The 12,855-nt window shown below is 37.1% G+C and overlaps 1 protein-coding gene across 3 annotated transcripts; it reads left to right on the top strand.

Moving 5' to 3' along the window:
• Nucleotides 1-2,963: 2,963 nt before the first annotated feature.
• On the top strand, nucleotides 2,964-9,427 carry LOC117425754 (transmembrane protein 231-like). Of its 3 annotated transcripts, none has more exons than XM_058993678.1 (6): nucleotides 2,964-3,313; nucleotides 3,835-4,001; nucleotides 4,638-4,766; nucleotides 6,257-6,400; nucleotides 6,538-6,619; nucleotides 8,060-9,427. In XM_058993678.1, exons 1-6 carry the CDS (start codon nucleotides 3,175-3,177, stop codon nucleotides 8,197-8,199), a joined length of 801 nt encoding a protein of 266 aa, XP_058849661.1. In that variant the 5' UTR covers nucleotides 2,964-3,174; the 3' UTR covers nucleotides 8,200-9,427. The 3 variants fall into 3 exon arrangements, with proteins under 3 accessions (XP_058849661.1, XP_033898886.2, XP_058849662.1); XM_034042995.2 differs by having other exon boundaries at nucleotides 6,538-6,647; nucleotides 8,060-8,170; XM_058993679.1 differs by lacking the exon at nucleotides 6,538-6,619 and having other exon boundaries at nucleotides 8,060-8,170.
• Nucleotides 9,428-12,855: the final 3,428 nt, after the last annotated feature.

The following is a 12,855-nucleotide window of genomic DNA, read 5'->3' as shown; positions in this document are numbered from 1 at the left end:
AGGGAATGTCAAGAAAGAGAAACAATTTAATTTAACAAGTAATTGTAACTAACAAAATAATTTCTCTGCCATCCATTATATATAAATGCACAATTTTGAAAGAAACAACATGGTATAGCAAACATGTATTTTCTCTTTAAAAGATTGCATCTGGTACTGCACTAGATTAAATAAATCCCTGTTTGCAAGCCATGCTTTTAGACTGGCTTGCACTTCCTGGGTCATTTCACCAGGAGGGTGAAATTGCCCCCAGCCCCCCTCACTAGCTTTTATTCCGTCAATAACCAGTCAGCTGCTTCCTCTTTTGGCTGATATGCATTTAGCTAGTAACATGACACAGAAGACACTGCTGGGGTAAAATGACCAAGGATGCACAGCAGTAACACACTTCCTTTAACCTAGTCTGTTTTTGCTATAACATGTGTTTCTTTAAAAACTGTACACTGGAAATCTATGTAGCTGTTTGAAGTGCAAAATGGATATGATTTATGGAAGTATTTAGTTGTGTATGGTGTATGAAGTGACTGCTGATTGACTGAATTGGAAACAACAATTGCAGAGGATTGTGCCAACTGAAAGTGGTCACCCACAACACAGTAACCCAAACTCTGAATACAGGTAGTATTGTGGTATCAAATACTGTGATATTCTGTATTGTATAACTCGACTGGTTATGACAACAGTGCCACACTAGACATATCTCCTGAACGTCCACTAAGTCATAACTGAAATGTACATTTCTGTGCAAATGTGTTAAAATGAAGCACAGGCCATCTTTGTAATACATCATATTCACTGTCTTCTAAACCACTCCATAGCAACACATTACATTATGCAACTGTGCTCATTATTATAATACACTGGCAAATAAATTGTTTCTGTGTCCTCTTGTAGGCTCCTGACTTGACATTTTTTGACAACAAATTGTATATGACAGTCTCTCTCGACCTACCAAATATTAAAAGCTAGGGGAAGACAGGTCTCCTTTTAAGTCATATGAAATAATACGGAAGTTGCCGACCAACATATGACTAGGCAATCGAGACAAAGGGATCTCGGGGGTATATTGACATTTTAATATGACTTAATATGTGTGCTTTTCCATCTATTCTTTAGTTTACAGGACTGCTTGACAGTTAAACAACCACACCCCTTTACACAAAAAACAGCTGTTTTGTTTCCTGTTACTAATAACATGAATGTCTACTTCCTGTTGACTGTCAAGCTCCTAACCTGATTTGTTAAGGCACCCCTTGACTGTGATTTCTTATTGGACTAAAGCTTCTATCACTCACAGTCCAGCGTTGGTTGCTATGGAAACCGAGAGACGTTAAACTACAGGAAGTAACTAAAAACGCCGCGGGTTGGATTATTTTGACTGTAGCTTTCAAAAAACAGTATTTAACCAGTGTTATATTTTAATTTTTCAACGACATACAGTACTGTGCAAAAGTTTTAGGCAGGTGTGAAAAAATGCTGTAAAGTAAGAATGCTTTCAAAAATAGACATGTTAATAGTTTATATTTATCAATTAACAAAATGCAAAGTGAGTGAACAGAAGAAAAATCTACATCAAATCAATATTTGGTGTGACCACCCTTTGCCTTCAAAACAGCATCAATTCTTCTAGGTACACTTGCACAGAGTTTTTGAAGGAACTCGGCAGGTAGGTTGGCCCAAACATCTTGGAGAACTAACCACAGTTCTTCTGTGGATTTAGGCAGCCTCAGGTGCTTCTCTCTCTTCATGTAATCCCAGACAGACTCGATGATGTTGAGATCAGGGCTCTGTGGGGACCATACCATCACTTCCAGGACTCCTTGTTCTTCTTTACACTGAAGATAGTTCTTAATGACTTTTGCTGTATGTTTGGGGTCGTTGTCATGCTGCAGAATAAATTTGGGGCCAATCAGATGCCTCCCTGATGGTATTGCATGATGGATAAGTATCTGCCTGTACTTCTCAGCATTGAGGAGACCATTAATTCTGACCAAATCCCCAACTCCATTTGCAGAAATGCAGCCCCAAACTTGTAAGGAACCTCCACCATGCTTCACTGTTGCCTGCAGACACTCATTCATGTACCGCTCTCCAACCTTCGGCTACAGCCAAATATTTCAAATTTTGACTCATCAGTCCAGAGCACCTGCTGCCATTTTTCTGCACCCCAGTTCCTGTGTTTTCGTGCATAGTTGAGTCACTTGGCCTTGTTTCCACGTCGGAGGTATGGCTTTTTGGCCGCAAGTCTTCCATGAAGGCCACTTCTGACCGGACTTCTCCGGGCAGTAGATGGGTGTACCAGGGTCCCACTGTTTTCTGCCAATTCTGAGCTGATGGCACTGCTGGACATCTTCCGATTGCGAAGGGAAGTAAGCATGATGTGTCTTTCATTTGCTGCAGTAAGTTTCCTTGGCCGACCACTGCGTCTACGGTCCTCAACGTTGCCCATTTCTTTGTGCTTCTTCAAAAGAGCTTGGACAGCACATCTGGAAACCCCTGTCTGCCTTGAAATGTTGCTGTGCTCAGTCTTGCCATGGTGTATGACTTTTGACAGTAAACTGTCTTCAGCAACCTCACCTTGTTAGCTGAGTTTGGCTGTTCCTCACCCAGTTTTATTCCTCCTACACAGCTGTTTCTGTTTCAGTTAATGATTGTGTTTCAACCTACATATTGAATTGATGATCATTAGCACCTGTTTGGTATAATTGTTTAATCATACACCTGACTACATGCCTACAAAATCCCTGACTTTGTGCAAGTGTACCTAGAAGAATTGATGCTGTTTTGAAGGCAAAGGGTGGTCACACCAAATATGGATTTGATTTAGATTTTTCTTCTGTTCACTCACTTTGCATTTAGTTAATTGATAAATATAATCTATTAACATGTCTATTTTTGAAAGCATTCTTACTTTACAGCAGTTTTTCACACCTTCCTAAAACTTTTGCACAGTACTGTACTTAGATTGTATTTTATTTTTTATCCACTCAAAACGCGTTGTTTTAATGTCTGCTACACGTTTTACTTTTAGAAACGTTTAATTATTATTATATAAATCTATCCTAAAGTTGTTTTAGAATTTTTGAAATTATCTGTAGAAAAGCGTCATAAAACAACTCATAGCGCTGTGTTTCAGATCTATCTTAGTTCATTTGATTTATCTCTCGTTATTAAATGGCCATATATGAGGTTTACTCCCACCCTGCTTTATTAAGATACAAAACCAGTATCTGCACGAAAGCCACAGTGTTTTTATTAATCGTGTTTGGGCTCACTTACATTTCACCTTTGTTGGTTTCTTACAGAAGTCAAGGTAAGTAAAAATGCGATTTGTCTATATTTATCAGATCATTTTGTCCAGGGTAAAATGTGATCGTATTCTTTATTTCAACTGGAATGTGTTTAAATGCCAGGTTAATCAATAAATACAGTGTGTTACCGAAATAACATGACTGATGTAAATTTAAATGACGCTGGATTTTCTTTGGCTTCAACGTAGGTTCACTATACAGTAGTTTGCAGACGTATTCACCCCTAGCAGTCAAACCCCCCTTACCTTTTCATAGCCACCACCCTCCTCTTTTTTTTATTCCATAACTATTGCTGGGTTATAGGCTGTGTCTTGTGTTTCTTAAAATATATATTTGGGGCTGTAAACAAACTGCACACTCGGTGACGTTTGTTGTTTAGTAAAGTACAGTGCACAGAAGGTTAGCAACCACAGATAAAGAATATTTGAACGCAAAAGTAAGCATGACAATTATATTTTTTGGAATTATGTTACGGTTAATATGATTGTAAGACATGGCAGGTTTAACTATTTTACTTTTTTAGGTTTCTGGTTAAAATTCAGCACCAATGAGGAGCAGCCAACTGTGCGATTTCAATACCAGGTTTTGTTAATCGCAGTGACTAGTACCAGTGGAGACTACGTTGCAAGGAGTACATATCAGAACTTCAATAACCTGCAGGGAAACAACCTTGGAATACCTTCAATATCAGTAGGTTTTACTTCATTTTGTTTGCATTCATCAAACATTAATCCGGGATATTTAAAGAAAAAAAAAAAAAAACTGTACACGTAAAATAATTCGGTTTCAACATTTTATTTTCCCTTGTATGAAATACATGACACAAAAAGTTAAGCTTCCAAAGACAGCAAAGTACATGTGTAACCATTATACGCTAGGCAAACTGGTCTCTTCCAGGCCATTCCATTGCAAGAATTGATATCCTTTAATTTTCTTAGTAGTTAAATAGCAAATAAGGAGCTGGTTGGAACAAACTTTTGCAATGGAATGGACTGCAAGAGACAAGGGCCTGAATTAAACAAAAGTTTATGGCGGCACCATTGCTATAATTTATAATGGCTATGATGCTGCCATATGTTAAATTTAATCCAGCTTGAGGTTCCCTACCTCTTCTCTAGATCCTAGGGTCCCAGCTCTATCCCTAAGATCCATTGAAGTTCAGTTAACTAATTTAGGGCCTGGTCGGAATTAAGAACTGTACTGGAATAGATTTTGAAGGAATAGGTCATATGTTGCCCTATTGGACCAATCAACAAAGTACATAGCAAGAAGGTATTTTTGCAGGATGCAGGTCACCTGTATACTGCACATTTGCTTTTGTTACAGGCTAGAGAAGAAGATCAGAATCAGGATGGGAAGTTTGACCAGCTCAGTCTCACATTGGGACTCCCACTCCAGTCCACAGAACAGGTGTACAGTGTCCAGCTTATTCTCACATTCTCATACCAGCTTTTTGTAAGTAAAGAGTCTTAAATGGTTGGTTTTCTTAAAACTTTGTGATCACTTTTCCCATTGTAACCAGCTGAGCTGCCATTTTTGTTTGCCATGTTTTTGCCTTGTGTGCACTGTGGCCACACTGTTTTAAGCACTTTTGCTAAATTTACTGAAGTATATGATGAAAAAAGTGGTATAACAAAAGAATGGGATAATCCCTTATTGGCTTAATAAAACATCAATCCTTAATAATGAATTAAAATCAGCCATGCTTGTAATGTAAGTGCTCAAGCATGTCAACTGAAAAATAGTTGTCTTACTTGTCTTCAAATTGTTAACAATGCTACCTGCTAATAGTACACGATTTAACACTGGATTGTGTTCTTAAATGAATGGTAAATATTTGAAATAATTAAGTTTTTGAAACTTATATATTTTAAACATATTGGCTTGCTCCTGTTACTACTTGCAGCAGTTGGAGACCATAAGTGACAAACAAGCTCAGTTAAAGATGAACAGAAATGAAAAAGGAGATTTCACAGGAAACACATGTAGAGCTGTTTATTTTAACATGAGGCAACTACTTTATTCTTTGTGCTTTAGTTACTGAAACTTAAACAGTGTCCAATTTACAATATTAGGCTAACCAAAAAGTAAAATTAGGGCTGACATTTAGGGATTCATATTAAGAAATTGCTAAACTGATCACTGAAAAGATAAGGTTTTGTAACAATTAGAGTCCAGTCAGTTTGAAGTATTGGAACAGAAGCTGGTAAACACCGTACAGTCTTTAGTTTTCTCTTGGTAACACCAGTTTATTTATTTTTAACCCACTGTGGCAATGTGCCCCGCCCCTGTGTGCATTTGTGTGTTATATGTTGTATGTTGCGTGCATGTGTTAATGTTGGTGTATAGAGATTGGTACACGGGATATAAATGGGTCTGTGTTTCACGTGTATTTAAAAAATGTAGATTTGTATTTAGGCACGAGGAGGGCACAAATCACTTCACGTGCTGGTTAAATGTAATATGTGAGCACGGGGTTGCATGTAATGAATTCACGTGCTGGGATTCAAGTGAATAATTAATTAGTAATTGAATCCCAGCACAACAGTATATATAGACACATTTTCATTCACTCGGGGTTGGGTGTTCGAGAGTGGAGTTAAACGGGAGAGAGAGAGAGGAGTTAAAATAAGTAAAAGAAAAGTAAATATAAGTGTTGTACTCACCGTGTTTGTTTGTCTCCGTGCACCGTTTGTTAAGTGTTAGTTCGTTTTGTTTGTCTATTTATTTTGGCGTAAGTGCCGTGTCCTGTTTTGTGTTTGTGTTTGTTTGTTCAACCTTTTTATTTTCTGTTCTGTTTATTAAATGCTGAGCGAAACCATTCGCTCAGCTCCACCAAACCACACCTCTCTGTCGTTTTATTTCCTGCTTCTGGTCTGACGCCACCCACTCTGGCCGTCTTTGTGACACCCACCGATAACATTTCCAATGAATGTGTGTTTCAGAGGATGTCCACCTTCGTTATGCAGTGTATGGCATTCATTCAACACTCCTCTCCAGTACCTGGATCGCAGCTTTATATCAATGGGGATCTGAGGCTACAGCAGAGACAGCCCTTGAGTCACAGGGGAATCGATACCAGATACAATGTGAGGGTCATATTTACTGATTGCTTTACATAACCGTGGAATCAAAACAGTTCCTCATTTTAGTTCAACCTAGTTGAAATTTAACCAAGGGTTTTCTTAACTCCTTAACATATTGAATTAATTTGTACATTTTCTAGGTTTCTGTTATTAATGGAAGCAGCCCATTTGCCAGTGCCTATGACCTTACTAACATCATTGGAACTTACCAAGAAAGAAATTGTGAGTCTCAGTGTTCAGTTTTTACAAGGTATTTAAAAGGAAAATAGATCAATACCATTTGAAGTTACAGGTGTCAGGGTGTGTCCCAAACTTACACAGGAAACGAGAGAAATAAGATCGAAACAATTGAACTGCTGCTTCCTGGTACCTTACCACTTCCTTGTCTGGGTACCAGGTAGCAGCAGTTTAAATGTTTCAATCTACAAAAATAATTAAAAAAAGCACACAAGCAAATTTGCTTATGCTAAAAAGAGGAATAAAAATGAATCTCAAGGCCTTGCTTACCACTCCTCTGGTTATACCTGGGAATGCGTGTGTGGGATGTTCTAGAGCAGTGGTTCTCAATCTGTGGTCCAGCGGCTTCCTTCAGGTGGTCCGTGAAAAGGTTACATAATTACAGAAAGGAAGCAGCAACATAGTTTATAGATCCCATTGCAAACCCAGAAATTGAGACCTTAAAAACTCTTCTACAGAAGCAGGAAGAAAATGCATGCATGGAGAATATCTCCAAGTTAAAAAAAAGGTCTAAACTCTCCGTCATATATAGTTTTGGAGTGTCTAAAATGTCTTCTTTACTAGGGAGTTTTCGTGTATTGTGCTCATGTGCACTCAACACAGCAGCTTATAAAGTAAGGGTTAACACACGACAGGGCGTGCGTTGTGTTGCATTAACATAAAGATAGCTGGAGATTCGTAGCTCCGACACTACTGGTACCTCATGGGTGTATTGTAACTTCACAGATTATTAATTCACACAAATCAATTTCTGTTGTAATTATCAATTTAAAAATAAAACTAGCGTTTCCCCCCCTCGGTTAATTATGAAAAGTAAACTGGATCCATTCTTTAAAACTCCAATTTTAAAATAAATTTGCTCACAGAAACAGGCCCACCCATCACACAAATAAAGGTGAGTCTACTGTTATTGTTAGTATTATAATGATTTTTTATTTTCTTTTCTTTTTTATTTTTTCAGTTAGCTATACTGTTTGTTGTGTTGGTCTGTGAACAAAAAAGTTTGAGAACCACTGTTCTACAGGGCACATCCAGTACACACAATGAGCTCTGTTTTCCATTGTACTGTACGTAGCTGGTTTTATTGTGTCAAATACCGATGATGGAATCCCATTTTCTTTAACTACGTCTGTTTCATGTTTTTCTTTTATCCCTATAATGTAGCATTCTTGCTGTGATTTGTTCTTTGTTAGAATCGAGACAGAGGTACAATTTACAGGAGATTGCGTTTCCTTTATATAAAGAATGTTCATAATGCAAAACCATGAATTGAATGCTCTTTGAAATAAGAAAACACTAAAACTGAGTCCAGTAATCTTAAATCCATATCTTCCCTAAACGACATTCAGTTTAACTGTTCAGATCTTTCTCTAGGCATTGCTTCTCTCATATATGCAAGATATCGATCTATTTGTCTTTTTATAGTTTCCACACTGCTGTCAAACCCAAATCCTGTATGGACGATGGATCGAGCTGCCGGTGCCCCGTTTGAAATAAATGCCATTATCAGATACCCCATGGAGAGCATTACATATCCTTTACTAAGATATACATCTAATAAATAAATTAACCTTTATTTTTCTGGGCTCATCAAGGTAAATGAGTAGTTAGTATTTGGTAACAGACATTGGAAAAGACAAACCTGTTTTATATTTTAAGCATATATTCCTAGTCTTGGCTAGTAGTTTTGTCTCTAGAACTCCACAGAGGTGTGCAGTGTTAAGAGATTATTACATTATTAGACAAGCACATCATGTACTGTTCAGTACAATGCAAACCAAATGCATGAAAGATATTAAATATGAAAGTCTGCTTACCAAAAAAATGTATGTGACTCCAGATAAATATTCTGAAAGGTTATATTTGACTAGATAACTGCTGCTGAAAATTGTCCTTGACTTCAGCAAACATATCAGCCTGGCTTTTGGGAAATGATTAAGTTTGCCTGGGTTCAGTACGTCAGCGTTCTGCTAATTTTCCTGTGGGTTTTTGAGAGGATCAAGATCTTTGTTTTCCAGAACCAGGTTCTACCCACAATAGCAGTCCCTCCATTCAAACAGCACCAGTCCTAGACTTGACTCAACCCACAGAACCAATAATGCGGTGTGAAGTAGAAGGTGGCCTCTTCAAACCATTTGATAAGGTTTTGCAGGAAGAGTTGCTTGTGTTTGCATCTTTGTAAAAAAAATGTAGATACTGACTTTCTACACAAGCTGCAAATATTTAATCTGATTGTGAAGTAGAAATGTATCATAAGACACAAATGATCTTTTTGCAGACTGCGGGGATATTTAGGTCCACGTCTGTTTCGATCAAATAAGTAGACCCCAATATCTTTATTCTGGTGGCAGTGTACAGTATGTAGATTTTGAAGATATTGATTTGTGAACCTATCGATTTTTAAACTCTGAGCAAATGTTTGCTTTGCTGCTATGCTGTATCTTCCCAGTGAAACATAAGACTTCATGGTTAACTTTACTCCAGAGAACAGTTTGTTACATTTTGTGTAAAAAGGAAAATGAAAATGACAGTGCTACTAAATTAGCAAGGATGAAAAGTGAAGTTATAAAACATTTGGCCCGTTTTATTAATAATTTATATGGCATCTGAGATTTCTAAAAGCTTGCGGTGAAGACCTACTACTGTATAGGCTTGCTGTCTGCTTTCAAAACAAATGATACACTACTGTACATTCTCACTGTTAAAAAAGTTAAAGAAATCGCAAGCCTAATAAATAGGCCTATTAAGGGACTAGACTGGCAAAATAAAGTATTTGTTTTTTTCCTAATGTGTGTCGTAATTTAATCATTTAATATATATATATATATATATATATATATATATATATATATATATATATATATATATATATATATATATAAACAAATGGCATTATACATTTTTGTTTTATATAACTGTACTTTTGTAAATAAAAATGTGAATTAATTGTTTTCATTTTTTTCAAGTTTGCAGGCTGTTGTATAGCACATTTAATTTGGCATAGGGAAGTAAAAGGACACAGATCAAATTGACCTAGTTAATTTTTTTAGACATTAACAATGTGTAATCTAATACATATTAATGAACTGTGACCATAAACTGTAGCATGTTTTTATTTGTATTCTTTGTATTCATTAATTTGTACTCTCAAAATAATGAAGCCATTTACTGTGGCCTTATTTCAGGCAGGGCTGGTTAAAGCCAATATCTGAGCTTGTGAGCTGTCCTTTCCCTTGCTGTTTGTCTGTCAGCAACATTAAGCATGCCAGGTCTCTATGTGGTCATACTGCTGTGGCGCCCATCTGTTTCCCTGCTAAATGGATGCAAGTCTAGTCTCCATGGTGATTTTGTGGTGTTGCTGACACCAATAGTGTTTTCTCTCATTCTATGATGAATGTCAACCTGTTTTTGAATACATATTTCAGACTTGCAGCCAGACAGAACAATCTGCACAGCTCCCTGATTTTTAAGAAGCTTAATCCCAATGACATTGGGTTGATGAAATTGACTGTGGTTTGAGCTAAGGACTGCAGGTCAGAAGAGTCTAGGTTAAATTTCCAGCTTCATGATTTGGGCAAATGCTGAAGAGAAGCAACGTGTTTACCACTTGAAATAAGATACTGCATCATGACTGAGCTATACTATATTTAAAAAACAAAACATATTCAAATCCCACCTCAGCCACTGACTCATTGTGTGACCCTGAGCAAGTCACTTAACCTCCTTGTGCTCCGTCTTTCGGGTGAGACGTAATTGTAAGTGACTCTGCAGCTGATTCATAGTTCACACACCCTAGTCTCTGTAAGTCGCCTTGGATAAAGGCGTCTGCTAAATAAACAAATAATAATATTTACAGGTTTCTGACTGATGACCGGCCGATAGGAAACCATGCACTGCAGCGATATAGAATATCAGTGCTACTTGGCCCAATGCAGTTTCAACTGGGTGATGCAGTACATATGGAAGGTTATTATCAAAATGTGCACCGATGCTTAATTTCCCTGTATATGAAACTTTACATGAATTATCTGTTACAAGTTATTTTGCATACTATAAATGTAAGTCCAACAGATTCCCATGAGCCTTGCTTAGTCATCTGACAGTACATTAGGTTAATCACTGTGATAACTGAGTGCATTTACTGCTGCAGTATACATATTGAAAGCACCTTTTGCAATCAAAGCTAGGCTATTATAGCAATTTGGCTCTCCTTTCTGACTTGACAAAACAGTGAATAGAATTTCTCCACTATTGGAGCTACTAGCCTGTCTAATGAATAGGCAACAGCAGAGGATATTTAGACGGCCAACATTTAAATAACATAAATGCTGTCTGTGACTAATGAGAAACAGTGACATGAACACAACAGTTTAAAGATGGCTGGGGAATTATCTTGTTTTCAGTCACGTTCTTAGTTTTAACAAAAGAGCACATTGTAAAGACCACTAATAAGGCAGTTTGATGACAATGGAAAAGCACAGCAAGAAAAGGGAGGAATGTGGAGAGAATTATTAATATTATTTAATTGTGTGCTCATTTTGGTAATGTTCTAAGGTAATGACTGCTCACTTTAATCATTGCCTACTTGCAGTCTTCTGTGACTGTAGCTAGATTAGTAGGGTTCTAATACAGGGTACTACATTTTAGGAGGAAGGGCAAACGTTCCATTAATAGTGAGTTCAGGTTGAAAAGGTACTGGATTTAACAAAAATATAATGATTCTTGTTAGTTTCCAATAACAAAACCACCCAAACAGTCCTGTAACTAAGTCCCATGTCTTTAGTATTTTTTTTATTATTTGTTTATTTAGCAGATGCCTTTAGGCAACTTACAGAGACTAGGGTGTGTGAACTGTGCATCAGCTGCAGAGTCACTTGCAACATCTCACCTGAAGGACAGAGCACAAGGAGGTTAAGTGACTTGCCTCCTTGAGTGAGCTGGGATTTGAACTGGGGACCGTCTGGTTATACGCCCTTTTCATTAACCACTGGACCACACAGCCTCCACACTGATGCTGTTGTCTATAGCACTGATGAGCATTTTTTTAAGAAGGAATATTCAACATCACTTGTACCTGATTTAACAAATCTTTGTTGCTAGTCTTTTAAAGAGATACATTTTCATAGTATTTCATTTCTTAGTCTATATTGTGTGAGACTAAGGCAAACATCAGATCTCTGTTTTGGGGCCAACTCTAAATTAACCATGTCATTAAAATGGGATTACATTTGTATCATAGTTTCTCAAGACCACGGAGCTAAACATAGAAAACTGATAAACAACCTACTATCATAGCAACCAACCTTGAAACTGTCCAACATGATTACAAACATCAAAAATACAAGGACGTGGTCTGATTTGTATATGTGATTGGTGAAAGGTCTCTCTCTCTCTCTCTCTCTCTCTCTCTCTCTCTCTCTCTCTCTCTCTCTCTCTCTCTCTCTCTCTCTCTCTCTCTCTCTCTCTCTCTCTCTCTCTCTCTCTCTCTCTCTCTCTCTCTCTCTCTCTCTCCAAAAGTCCTATATGCTTTATTAATGTAATTGCTTTAATCCAATAATAAGTATTGGTTATGAAAGAACCACAGTTCCCAATTAGGTATTAATCTCAATTTTATTTTTAATTATCATTTCATACATGTGGGATTTCCAGTCTCCGGTGTCTTTTCCAGGTGCAGATTATTGTGTAAACTGAGAGTTTCGGACCGAATGATAGAGTGAAGCTGAATCCAGATTAGTTCTTAAACACCTTCGTTGAGAATCCTGTTATGGGGCGCCAAGTATAAAAAAAAAAAAAAAAAAAAAATCACAGATTTATAAATCTGAAAATACTTAGCAAAGTTTCAAAATTTAAATCCAGGATGTGAAATAAATCACGGAAAAAGAGCTCCAGTTTTTAAATCCTTGTTTTACACTCGGCGAGTTTTACCCTTATCCAGAGTTGACATGCAAATGAGTTCTGCCCATTTGAGCTTACACAGGTATAAGAGAGAACATTCAGGCATGAACAGTGGTTTCAGCTGCAAAAAACAATGTTGAAATTTAAAGCAAGATAGAAGTACAAATTACTTTGCTGTGATTCTTTATTATATCTATTGTGCCTAACTTGTACCCGAACTGTGTAAGTATGGAACATGGCTTGGCATGCAATATAAAACAAGTACCATTCATGTTTAGATTTGAGACTAAATTATTATTATTTGGCTGTTAGAATTTATCAAGACA

Source organism: Acipenser ruthenus, chromosome 20 (genome assembly GCF_902713425.1).
Source record: "Acipenser ruthenus chromosome 20, fAciRut3.2 maternal haplotype, whole genome shotgun sequence".
In the NCBI taxonomy this organism is placed as follows: Eukaryota; Metazoa; Chordata; class Actinopteri; order Acipenseriformes; family Acipenseridae; genus Acipenser; species Acipenser ruthenus.
This window is presented reverse-complemented; position numbering and strand designations above follow the sequence as displayed.